The 13,553-nt window shown below is 39.9% G+C and overlaps 1 protein-coding gene across 4 annotated transcripts in view; it reads left to right on the top strand.

Annotated features, from left to right (window-relative positions):
- HTR4 (5-hydroxytryptamine receptor 4) overlaps nucleotides 1-13,553 on the top strand; it is a 190,779-nt gene that overhangs the window by 101,815 nt on the left and 75,411 nt on the right. For all 4 annotated transcript variants that reach the window (XM_084780325.1, XM_084780323.1, XM_084780322.1 and 1 more), the window contains exon 5: nucleotides 11,349-11,502. In XM_084780325.1, coding sequence (XP_084636451.1) covers nucleotides 11,349-11,502 — 154 coding nt within the window. The remainder of the gene's footprint in view (nucleotides 1-11,348; nucleotides 11,503-13,553) is intronic.

Here is a 13,553-nt window from a genome sequence, read left to right as displayed (position 1 = left end):
CCCTCTCTGTCCCTGGAAAACCTCTTTGGCCTCTATGTGACTTTAAGATTTTAGCTCAGTATTATCTTCCCTGCAACAGATCTCTAATCTCCTCACACAGATTCTTGGTAGAACTCATTGCATTTTTTTTTATTACAGGCACTTCTGTAATTTCTCATACAAAGTCTTTTTTCTCCCTTGTGGGAGGAAGCTATGTATTATGAACAAGGACAAGAAAATGTTTGAACCCATGGAATTTGCATTTCATGATACTTTTGACAATTAAAAGTAGTTTCACATACATATTTATTTAAGTATTCAGAAATTTTTCATTTTCTTTCTTTTTAAAAAAAATTTTTGGAGACAGTGTTTCCTTGTGTAGCCTTCACTGTCCAGGACTTACTTTGTAGACCAGGCTGGCCTCAAACTCACATAGATTCACTTGCCTCTGCATCCTGAGTGCTGAGATTAAAGGCATGGGACACCACACTCGGCTCTCGTTTTCTTTTTTATTGCTTTAAAAAATTTTTAAATTTATTTATTCAATTTACATCCTGTTTGCAGCCCCTCTCCTTTCCTCCCAGTCCTCTACCCCCTCACACACTTCTTGCCCCCATTCTCTTCAGATAATGGGGATGTCCCCCATGGGTACCAACCCACCCTGGCACATTAAGTCACTGCAGAACTAGGTGCATCCTCTCCCACTGATACCAGACAAGGCAGTCCAGTTAGAGGAACAGGATCCAAAGTGGCATCAGAGTCAGAGAGGGCCCCACTTTAGTTGTTGGGGGATCCGCATAAAGACCAAGTTGTGCATCCACTACATATATGCATTGGACCAGTCCATGCATGCATGCTCTTTTGTTGATGGTTCAGTCTCTGTGAGCCCTCGTGGGTCCAGGTTAGTTGACTCTGCAGGTATTTTTGTGGAGTTCTTGACCCTCTCTGGCTCCCTCAATCCTTCCCTCAACTCTTCCATGTGACTCCCTGAGCTCTGTCTAATGACTGGCTATAGGTCTCTGCATATGTTTCCATCAGGGGAGTTATGCTTGTGCCTTGTATTCTCAAGAACCAACTCTTGGTTTCATTGACTATTTGTATTGTTTTCTTTGTTTTTAATTTATTGATTTCAGCCCTGAGTTTGATTATTTCCTGTTGTCTAACCCTCTTTGGTGAGTATGCTTCTTTTTGTTCTAGAGCTTTCAGGTGTGCTGTTAAGTTTCTAATACGGGATCTCTCCAATTGTTTTTATAAAGGTGCTTAGTGCTACGAAATTTCCTCTTAGCACTGTTTTCACTATGTCCCATACATTTGAGCATGTTGTGCCTTAATTTTCACTGAATTCTAGAAAGTCTTCAATTTCTTCTTTATTTCATCCCTGACCCAGTGGTCATTGAGATGAGAGTTGTTCAGTTTCTATGACTTTGTAGGCTTTCTGTTGTTACATTTCAGCTTTAATCCATAAGATACAAGAGAGTATTTCAATCTTCTTGTAATGGTTGAGGCTTGCTTTGTAAATGATTGATTTTGGAGAAGGTTCTGTGAGGTGCTAATAAGAAGGTATATTCTTTTGTGTTTGGGTGAAAAGTTCCATAGATATCTGTTGGGTCCCTTTGATTTATGAAATGTGGTAGTTTCATTATTTCTCTGTTTACTTTCTGTCCCAATGACCTGTCCATTGGTGAGAGTGGGATGTTGAAGTCTCACTATTAATGTGTGATTTAAGCTTTAGAACTGTTTCTTTTACAAATGCAGGTGCCCTTGAATTTGAGGTATAGATGTTTAGAATTTAGATGTCCTCTTGGTGGATTTTTCCTTTGGTAAGTATGAAGTGTCCTTTCCTATCTCTTTTGATCAATTTTGGTTGAAAATCTATTTTACTAGATATTAGAATGGTTACTCCAGTTTTTTATCTTAGCCATTCTGATGGCTGTAAGATGGAATTTCAGAGTAATTTTGATTTGCATTTCTCTTTTGACTAAAGACGTTGAGCATTTCTCTAAGTGTTTCTCAGCCATTTGATATTCCTCGGTTGAGAATTCTCTGCTTAATTCTGAGCCTCGTTTCTTAATTGTGTTATTTGGTTTTCTGATGTTTAATTTCTTGAGTTCTTTATATGTTTTGGATATTAGACCTTTGTCAGAAGTAGGGTTGGTGAAGATCTTTCACCAGTCTATAGGCTGTTGCTTTGTTTTGTTGACAGAGACTTCTGCCTTACAGAAGCTTCTCAGTCTCATGAGGTCCCATTTATTAATTGTTGACCTTAAGGCCTGGGCTGTTGGAGTTCTGTTCAGGAAGTTAACTCCTGTGACAATGAGTTCCAGGCTGTTCCCCACTTTTTCTTCTAACAAATTTTGGGTCTCTGTTTTATGTTGGGGTCTTTAATCCACTTGGACTCGAGTTTCCATCTTACACCTATCAGAATGGCTAAAAGATCAAGAACTCAGTGAGAGCACATGATGGAAAGGATGTGGAAAAAGGGCAACACTCCTTCATTGCTGGTGTGAGTGCAAATTTGTACAACCACTTTGGAAAACAATATGGTGCTTTCTCAGAAAACTGGAAATAGGGCTACCTCAAGATCCAGCTATCTCACTCCTTGGAATATACCCAAAATATGCTCTACCACACAGCAAGGACATTTGCTCAACTATGTTCATAGAAACCTTATTTGTAAGAGCCAGAACCTGGAAACAAATTAGATGTCCCTCAGTCAAAAAATAGATAAAGAAACTGTGGTACATTTACACGAAGGAATATTACTCAGCTATTAAAAACAAGAAAATCTTGAAATTTTCAGGCAAATGGATGGAACTAGAAATGATCATCCTGAGGGTGTTAACCCAGACCCAGAAAGATACACATGGTATATATTCACTTATAATTGGACACTAGCCCAACAGTGATATCCTCTGAGAGTCCCCATTTAGTGGGGAATTGGCATAGAAACTAGGATTTCCTATTGTGACTCCTGGTGAGAGAAGTATGGTAGAATGAGGAAATGGAAGGACTCAGAGGTCCTGGAACCCTACAAGAAGACCATCAAGGATGGTGGAACTGGCCCCAGGGGTGTCCACTCAAACTACTGTACCAACCAAGGACAATGCATGCAGTAAACCTAGACCCCCTATTCAGATCTAGCCAATGGACAGCACGTTCTCCACAGCTGTGTGAAGAATGCAGACTGACTCTGACATGAACTTTGGTGCCCCCTATTTGACCACTCCTCCCTTGGTGGGGAAGCCTGGTGGCAGGCTACCAGGATGAGACCTGACAGCTGTGATCATATGGTGGGGGAAGAGATCACCTTCTGTCACAGACCTAGGGGATGAGAATAGGGTGAAGAATGGAGGAATAGGGAATTGGTAAGATACAAGTGAGAGGATAACAATTGAGATGTAATCTGAATAAAGAACTTAAATTCAAAAAAAGAAGAAGAAAAAAAAGAATGGTTACTCCAGGTTTTTTCATGTGTCTATTTGCTCAGAAAAGCTTTTTCCAATCCTTTACTCTGAGGTCATGTCTATCTTTGTTGCTGAAGTGTGTTTCTTGTATGCAGCAGAATGATGGGTCCTGTTTTCACATCCATTCTGTTAGGCTATGTATTTTGGGGGGATTGAGTCTTTTGATGTTGAGAGATATTAATGACCAATGATTGTTAGTTTCTATTATTTTTATGTTGGTGATGGTTCTCTCTTTCTCTGTGTGTGTGTGTTGCATGTGCACATGCATGTGTGTGTATGTGTGTGTGTATGCACGTGCCCACATGCTTCTCTTTTGCTGCAGTGGAATTATTTATTTTCTTGTGTTTTCTTGGGTGTAATTAACTTCCTTGCGTTAGAGTTTTCCTTCTAGTATTTTTTGTGGGGGTGGATTTGTGATAGATGTTGTTTTAATTTTGTTTTGTCATGGAATATCTTGTTTCCTCCATCTATGATGATTGAAAGTTTTGCTGGATATAGTAGTCTAGGCTGATATCTGTGGTCTCTTAGGGTCTTTAAGACATCTACCAAAGCCCTTCTTGCTTTAAGACTCTCTGTTGTGAAGTCAGGTGTAATTCTAAAAGGTCTGCTTTTATATGTTACTTGGCCTTTTGCCCTTGCAGGTTTTTAATATTCTTTCTTTGTTCTGTTTTAATTATTATGGGTAGGAGAATTTTCTTTTCTTGCCCAATCTATTTCGTGTTCTGTTTGTATCTTATACATTTACAAGCATCTCTTTCTTTAGGTTGGGGAAATTTTCTGATATGATTTTGTTGTAATATTTTCTTGTCCTTGGAGCCAAGAATCTTCTTTTTATTCTATTCCTATTATTCTTAGGTCTTATCGTTTCATTGTGTTCCAGATTTCTTGGATGTTCTGTATCAGCAACTTTTTAGATTTAACATTTTCTTTAACCAATGTATCGATTTTTTCAATTGTATCTTTAATGCCTGAGATTCTTTCCTCCATCTCTTGTATTCTGCTAGTGAGGCTTATGTTTACAATTCCTGTCCACTTCCCTCAGTTTTTTATATCCAGGATTCCCTCAGTTTGTGTTTTCTTTATTGTTTCTATTTCCATTTTCAGGTCTTGAACCATTTCACTCATTTCCTTCACCTGATTGAATGTACTTACCTGTATTTCTTTAAGGGATTTATTTGTTTCCTCTTTGAAGGCCTCTATCATTTACATGAGAATAGATTTAAGGGCATTGTTTTGTGTTTCAGTTGTGTTAGGGTATCCAAGACTAGTTGTAATATGATAACTGGATTGTGGTGATGCCCTACTGCCCTACCTCTTGTTGAATGTATTTTTACGCCAGTCTTTAGCCATCTGATTGTCCCTGGTATTGGCTGGGTATTTATGGTGCCTGCAGGACTCCTTGGGAAAACAAGTAGAGCCTTGGCCTGCATACTGGAACTTGTATCCCTGAAGTGCCTGAAGGCTTCCTCAGGAAGTTTGGTAGAGCCATAGGCCTGAGGCTTGAACTCAGGGGATAGCCTGCAGCTCTCTTCTGTCTGTGTCCCAGTTTGATCTCCAGGCAGGGGATTGGGCTGAGGTGTCTAACCTGGATGATCCTGAGGTCCAGTCTGGCAGGCCTCCTCAGGAAAGTGAGTAGAGTCCTGGGCTAGAGACTGGGCATTCCTGGGGTTAGGCAGCCCTCCTCTAACCAAATTTTCATTTTCTTTCCCATAATGGACATCAGAAAATTGAATGCCACAAGGAAGGTCGGACAAGACAGTTTTTGTCTTGCTTTTCTTTTCTTTTCTTTTCAATCTCAAGTGATATCCTCACTGAGTGGGAGGGTCTATCCTGAACATCACAGGCAATGCCTTGCCGCCAACAGTATGGTTTTATTTATCATCTAGCTTCCTTCTGGTTTTTCAGCATCTATCCTGGTCTCACATTTGAGCTGAGTTTCTTGTAGTAGCTGGTGGTATGATGTCCTTGTCATCTGGGTGAGTCCTGACAAGACACAGTGCTGTCACACCTCAAGTTGTTGTGATTGTTTTGGGAAAAGATAATGTTTTTCAAGGAGACTCACTCACTTTCATTCTTAATTCTTGACTAGATTATTGACTCCTAAATCCAGTAAAAATGCAGAACACCTTTGGTATTAAAAGATACATTTCCACATCTACAGTTCCTATGCTTCTTGGTTCTTTGACAAATGAATCATAATACTGAAAAGTTTAAATAATTTCAAAACTATAATTAATATGTTTCAGATAGTATGAGTCATGAGAAGTCAAACACTATTATCTGAGGCTGTATGGTGAATGAAAAACAACCAAATAGCTACTTAAAAGTACTGCTTTTGGCTGGGTGGGGTGGCACATGCTTTTAATCTCAGTACTTGGGAAGAAGAGGCAGGTGGATCACTGAGTTCAAGGCCAGCTTGTTGACAGAGTGAGTTCCAAGACAGTCAGGGCTACACAGAGAAACCTTGCTTTGAAAAACAAAACAAAACAACCCCCAAAACAAACAAACAAAACAAAACTGCTTTTGAAATGAAGCCATCAAAACTCCTGACAAATAGTATATGCTGAGAGATGTAACTGTTATTTGAGAAAAAGCAAGTTTCAGAGTTACAATTCTGCTCATAAAATAAATGCATATATGTATATATCTGAACATATAATATGAAAAAATATTGAAGGAAGGGAAGGAGAGAGATTGATTGAACAAGCATGAGTAGGTTTTCTTCGCAATGATCTTGTTTGACTCCACACCGGGTTTGTAACCTTGTACTTGCTCTGTTGTGTCATTTCCTTTTCTTATCACAAGATTATAAATAGCAATAATACCTGAGCAGTTTAAAAAAATTCCACCAGTATGCAAGCATACCATAAAGGTGTCCCCCATAGCCTCCCTGTGAGGACATCCGCCACTCTGAGGCAACCACTGTGAGTACTAGCCACCTATAAACTTATGTCATGAGCAATAAATGTATTTGATTTTGTAGCTATTTTGAGTTTATGTTTTAGTGGTTTTAAAAGAAGACTTTATCTATACAGATGGAAATGAATGGACCGAATGGACTGTTCTTCCCAACTTGGTTATTGGATGACCCATTAGTAAGTGCCTTCTCTGCAATAAATAATGGAAACTAAAGTGATGGGCCACTTAGCTGAAAAATCTGGCAGTAGGCAGCACAGATTTCTACAAAGATTTGGATGGTTTCATTTTGTCTGCCTCTCTCTAACTTTACCCCCATCCTGGTATCCATCTGTGTTGTGCCTGCTCTCTATACCTTTCTCTCTCTTTATGCAACCCCTCCTGGTTCTTATTCTGTCTCTCAGCCTTGAATTCTTGTTGAATTCAAGCTGGTTTCTCCCTAGTGGTCAGAGGGCATTGGCAACATAAGTCTGAAACATAAAGGTCCACAGGTAAAGAGCTCTACATGTTGGAATCACACATTCCCTAACACCAACCATTATGGTGTGGGGATGACATCTTTTTTGTCTGAGCAAAGGTGAGGCTTTATGATCACCATCTTTACTAAAAAGTGATAGCAAAGTTTGGCAACACCATTAGGAACTGGAGAAGTGTACAGAGATCAGACGCCAACTTGTCTCTAGATGAAGGCTTAGAGGTGTCTTTTGGAATATCCATATTGAGATGTGGGTGGTGTGACCCCATGTTTCCTCTATCTATTGTACCTTCACTTTTCCACTGGGTTCTTAAGCTATGCTTTTTAAGACTTAACTGTTCTAACTCTCTGTCTTTGAACATGTTTGCAACTTATCCTGTATTTGGCCTTAAATATAATTATATCTAAAAGTCTTTTTCATTTTATTGAAGTCACTATTACCTGTAAGGATGACAATACTTTCCTTTTGCTCTGTGTTGTCAACTGTCTCAAGCCCTCTAGAAACCTGATATACTCTATCTGCAAAATCCCTCTGCAGTCCTCATGTTCCAGGTTTTCTTTGAAATAAATTTCCTTGTAAAACATATTCTTCTGACTTCAGGGCTGCATATTTCATCTTGTGCAGGAGATAAGTTGTCTGTGCTGCCTAATGATCTCCCCGGAGCATAACTAAATTGGGAATGCATAAGCCAAATGTGTCAGTCATTGTGAACTTGTGTCACACAGTTCCATTTGTTTTCCCAATATAGCTGAGTGATTTTTACAGGGAAAGTGAAAGAGTGTTTCTTCCTTTCATATACTCTTTAGAGTCAGGTCCAGGCCCTGCATCTCAGTCACATTTTGTTGGATTTCATGACAGAGTGTATAACTGTGGTTTTTATATTCATTTTATCAAATATTTGTGGAGTACCTACTAATTGCTGGGAGCTCTTCTGGACACTGGAACTGTGGTGCTGAATGACAGGAAAGGCTCTGAATCATAGGGCTTTTAATGTAGTGCTGGAACATAGAAAATAGGAGATTATGGTAAAATACTGACAGTTGAAGAGCAATAAGAGCAAATCCCAAAAGCTGTTGGGCATGCTACTCCACATGGCAGGGAAGGTCCTCAGGGAGTTATACTGAAACTAAGCTCTGACACTTCCTTAACTATCAGCTAAATGCATATATTAGCGTTTGATTTTCCTTGTATGTCCTTAGCATTTGCAGGGACCATTAAGACGAGCATGGCAGTTCATCTTAGTCTATTTTTCTAATTCCCTAATTATGAATGCCAAAAGAGCCAGTCCTGTGTCATCAGCTTTGTCCTCTTGCTTCAGGAATATAGAGGGGGCTGTTCCATACTCGGCTGAACATAGGGTGCTCTGAGATGTGTCTTAGGGGGTTTTTTTGTTATGATTTTGGTGTTAATTTTTTTTTCTTCTGAAGAATTTGGCATAAGAAAAATGGGTCAGATTTTGGTCTGGGTATTAGACTGCTCAGATACATCCCGGCTTGAACAAATAAAGATTTCATCATCTTGGGAAGAGCTTCTTGAATTTTCTGGATTCCACCTAATCTATAGAATTATGCCTCTGATAGTAGGTTCTCCTGGAAGTCTTGGGGAGTTCGGTGCATAATCAGGTACCTCACACTTAAATCATCTAAATCATTTTAACCTTACTATTTGCCTTGGGACTTTTCCAAATCTATTGGTTTCTGCAGGTGATTTTGACTCTTCATCCCGATAGCCATTTGTTGTTGAAGACTTAAGTGGTTTCCCAGCTCTATGTGGCTCCTCTCTTTCCTTTGAAGAACCTGTTTATCTGGTGGCTCATGTGTACCTTTTGGTTGTTGTTTTTCTCTCAGTTTAGCTCTGGGCTCCAAGGCCCTATCTCTACCTATCTGTTAAGAACAATACCTTCAGCATCTTTCCGTTCCTCTCAAACCCCATAGGCTTAAGATGGAAATGTCCATCACACCTTAATAATTCTTTTCTACTTGGTACATCAAAGGATGCAAAGTATTCCCTTGCAGCTACAGACACTGGATACAAAAAAGAGGCCTGCTTTTTGCCACCCAATGTGTTTCAATTAGCATGTGGCATATGCTGAAGCTAAAGTATTAGAGAAGAAAGTGGCAACACAACATAGTTAGAAGAACACCATGTGAAAACAGCAATGAAGCGTATCCTTGATCTTGGGAAAAGAACACATTCAGCAGTTGAGTGGAGAGTGGAGACTGACTTTCACACAAACTCTGGTGCCCCATATTTGACCATGTCCCCTGGATGGGGAGGCCTGGTGGCACTCAGAGGAAGAATAGCAGGCTACCAAGAGGAGACTTGATACCCTATGAGCATATACAGGGGGAAAAGGTCCCCCTCAGTCACAGTCATAGGGGAGGGGAGTAAGGGAGAAATGGGAGTGAGGGTGGAATGGGAGGATACAAGAGATGGGATAACAATTGAGATGTAATATGAATAAATTAATAAAATATATTTTTAAAAGAACACATTCAGAGGTCTGACTTAAAACATGGCTGGGCCACTACATGGAGGAAGGGCTACCATCCAGCCAGCAACCTTAGACAGGATATATAAATGAATAAATAAATAAACAAGCATAAGTATATATATATATGATAGATAGAAAGATATAAATAGGTGTAGATATAGATTATATCCCTATCTAACCTTTCATGATTAAGTGTGAGTATGGAAAATTGACTCCAGAACTTATAAGCAACAATATATATTACATCTTACAAGCAATAAACTCCATCGCCCATAGCCATTTACCTATAGAGACCAACTTGTTTAGTGTTTTGTGTCTTAGACTCAACTACCAAGTGAGATATTGATTCAAGTGTTTTCATATGATTGGATAAATACCTTAGTATTATGTGTATGTGCTGGGAATTTCCTATGTTTTTAAGATATTATCTCACAGTAAGTGGATATCACTTCACATAAGCTCTCACAGCAAGTGGATGGTGTAGCAGCATTGTCCCACTTTACAAATAAGGAAACTGTCTTAGAAAGGGCTGGTACTAAGACTAGCCGGACCCCAACTGTGAGGAGAACACATACCACTGACTGCTAAGGTCTCTGCTAGTTGTGAAATTCCAGGATTCCTGGTTATTCTGAGTGCTCCTCCCTTCCCTGTGGTTAGAGCACAGGCAACGGGAAGGTAGGACTTTCCTTACCTGCAGGAGTGGTGAAGGGATTGGTGTGGAGCTTAAAATATATTTCTGTCTTCCAAGAGTTGTCAAAGTAAATTGTGGCCTTAGAGACATTTAAAACCAATTAGATCCCACGCTCGCATGTGGCTGTGCTTGGGGAAGCTGCGAGTTGTCTACCAAAGGAGACTTTAATGGAGTTTTATGATCAAACTTGAAAACACTCATGTAAGAACTTACCTTTTAAACACCTTCATTACATTCTAGTTAATCCTGGCCATTTGGAGCCTAATTTGTTATTAGAATGTTTGTTAAATCTCTTTGCAGAAGTATTTTTAGTTAAATAGAAAATATACTGTGAGAGGCTGAAGAGCTGACCTTAGCTGCAAGTCTACTCCCGAGATGAACCAATTCTGTTTGCCCAACAGCAGCTATCTAGCGTAAGGACCAGCAGCTCCTTTCTTGCCAAGTTGGCAATTTTATATTCGTATCTTTGAAAACCCATTTAACAGTCGCTGTCAGAAACAACATATGTGCATTCTACTTGTGACTCCTTAGACTGAGCCCTTCACTCAGCCGCATGCTAACATAGGGAAGCCAGGAAGTGCATGCACTCCTTAGGGGAAATAAGTAGCACTGATGCACTAGTGAAAATGGACATTCCAGTTCACTGCCCTGCAGGCTCCGATTCAGAAGACGCCCCCTGGGATGTACATGGACCTTCTCAGCTGCATCTATTGCAGGAGACAAGATGAGAAAGGCTAAGCCTGGATGACAATTTAAGGAACACAGAAGTTTGACACCTTAGCACAGCCAGCAAGAGGAAGGGAACACATTTGAGACAGCTCAGACTGTAGTCACACAAGGTAAAGGTACCTGCACACACAGTGTCCTGGGGGGCTCGAGAAGTTTCTCGGTCCACAGAAAGTGGAAATGCATCTGAGGCAGGGGAGACCTTCATGCAGGCGAGGCTGCTTGAGACTTTGGGAGGTAAAGAGAAATACGGAGCCAACTCAAGTCAATGACCTTCAAGTGCAATCTAAGCATTGTATGGTAGCAGAAATGTTTCGGCTATATGTTAATTTTCTTTGTATAATCGTCTTTGCTCTTTTCTTTGTTTTCCGCCCCTACTCCCTTCCTTTTCTTTCTCTTCTTCTGACACCTGCTTTCCCATTTATTCCCAATTTTCTTATTTTACTCTTTACTTTCTCCTCGTTTCTCCTTTTCTCAACATTCCCCTTCTTCCCATCCCTTTTTGTTCCTCTTTCTTCCTCTTCTTCCCTCATCTATTACTATCTTTCCCCCTCCCTCTCATTTCTCCCTGCCTGTGGCCCCACCCTTAATTGCCTCTCCAGGTACTATGCCATCTGCTGCCAACCTTTGGTTTACAGAAACAAGATGACCCCTCTTCGTATCGCACTGATGTTGGGAGGCTGCTGGGTCATTCCCATGTTTATATCCTTTCTCCCTATAATGCAAGGCTGGAACAACATCGGCATAGTTGATGTGGTAAGTATCCACACACACAAAAAAGTGGGTTACTATTCACTCAGTTCTACTAGGCATTCTAGAGAAATGAATAAAACTAAGCTGGGTAGTTATCCTAATAGATATTACAGCAATGGTCTGAGCAACATGGTCAAATTTTAGTCAGGGTCCTCTGAGTTATCTTCCCAACTAGGTCTGTTTTTAAAAGTTTATCTGTTTTTTGTTTGAGAATTTCATATATGAGCACAATGAGCTTACATCGTAGGGACTCCCAGGCCTCAAAGTTTGCATTTATTTATCAGTCTTAATTTCTTTTCAAGTGCTATTATAAAGTAACTGGACAGAAGTGACTTAATGGAGAAATGGCTTATTTTAGCTCACATCAGGGCAGAGAAGTCAAGGCAGCAGGAACTTAAAGCAGCCAGTCCTTTAATGTCCACAGTCAGAAGAGAACAATGAAATTTCTTGGTTGTTCCTCCTCCTCCTCCTCCTTCTCTTCGTCCTCCTCATCTGCTTCTACAGAGGTACCTAGGTAAGGTACATTCCTTACCTAGGAAATGGTCTTGGCCACAATTAAGATAAATCCCATACCAATGACTATACTCAAGATAATCCTCTCCAGATATACCCAGAGGACCTTCTTGCAAGAGATTTAAATTATGTCAAGTTGATGACTAACTCTAACCAACATAGTGTCCAACTTTGCATTGCTCAGTTTCAGCAAGAATGCCAGTAAGTTGATTTATCCTGAATCTCCCATCCTCAGGAAAGGGTCGGGTCCTTCATCTTTCACCTTTCCCAGGTTATGTCTGGCTGTCCTGCCTTGTCTTCAGCAAGAATCCTCCTAAGTTGGTTTAGGCAGAATCCCACTAGCTCCTCCCGTTTACTCTTAATTATTTTCTGTTCACTGATCCTCATCAACCAACTCCTGGGCTTTAAATCCCCTCTCTTTTTCTTTGTTGTGTTTAGAATTGAATCTAATCTCCTTCTGCAAAAATCACAACAGTTTTTCTTCTTGTGAAAATAATGTGGAATAAAGGCTGCTTAGCAAGTGTTTCAAATAAAATTCTAACATAACTATGTTTCAGACAGGACTATAAGCACTTTATATGTAACTCCAAAAGAATACTTTTGGAAAGAACGCAGTTATGTTCATTTTAAAGATAAGCAGGTTAAGTTGTGCACCCCTTCCTTGACATATAGTTTTCCTGTAGAACAGGGGTTTTATATTTATAATCAGTTTCCAGAACTTGAGGCATATCATACATCCCAGGAAGCTTTCATCCCATTTCATATTGAGAATCTGTAAGGTTGCAGTGCCCAGGGAAAGACATACCAGGTGAATGGAGTCTGCCGGGAATGAGGAGAGTCCTGGGCCAGAAGTCAGAGAACTAAGCTATGGACCCAGTTTTGCTAATGTCCAACTTCCTGAGGGATTGTATTAACAAGGGAAGTCGTACTGAGTGGAAAAAGTGCATCTAATATGAAATGTTAAGGGAACATGTGCCGCATATGCTGCGCACTGTCCAAACTCCAATGTTTGTTTTCCAGAGAAATAGGACCAATGGAATGTTTGTATGTATAAATCCATCTATCTATCTATCTATCTATCTATCTATCTATCTATCCATCATTTACCTTGTCATGTATCTGTTCATCTATCTATCTATATATTTAGAAAAAGAAAATGAGAAAGATAAATGGAGACAGATACTATGGACATGTTGTAACTGTTCCATGTAATTGTGCAAGCTGACAATTCTCAGCAAACTAGAGACTCAGATGAGCCAATATTTCAGTTTAAGTACAAAGCTAGGAAAAAACCTGATGGCCCTTCGTTAAGTCAACACAGCAGTCCCCTCTTCCTTGGTTCTCTTGTTCTATTCAGGCCTTTCTCAGGTTGGAAGCAGTGCTGAATTGGAGGAGAAAACAGATTTATATAATCTGCCAGTTCAAAACTTAATCTCAACCCCAGATATTGTAATACTCAAAATTGGGTTTTACCAAATATCTGGATACTCCATGGCTTGGTTACATTGACACACAACATTAATCATCTCACTGTCAATATC

This window comes from Acomys minous, assembly GCF_964271855.1.
Source record: "Acomys minous genome assembly, chromosome: 4".
NCBI classification, from domain to species: Eukaryota; Metazoa; Chordata; class Mammalia; order Rodentia; family Muridae; genus Acomys; species Acomys minous.
This window is presented reverse-complemented; position numbering and strand designations above follow the sequence as displayed.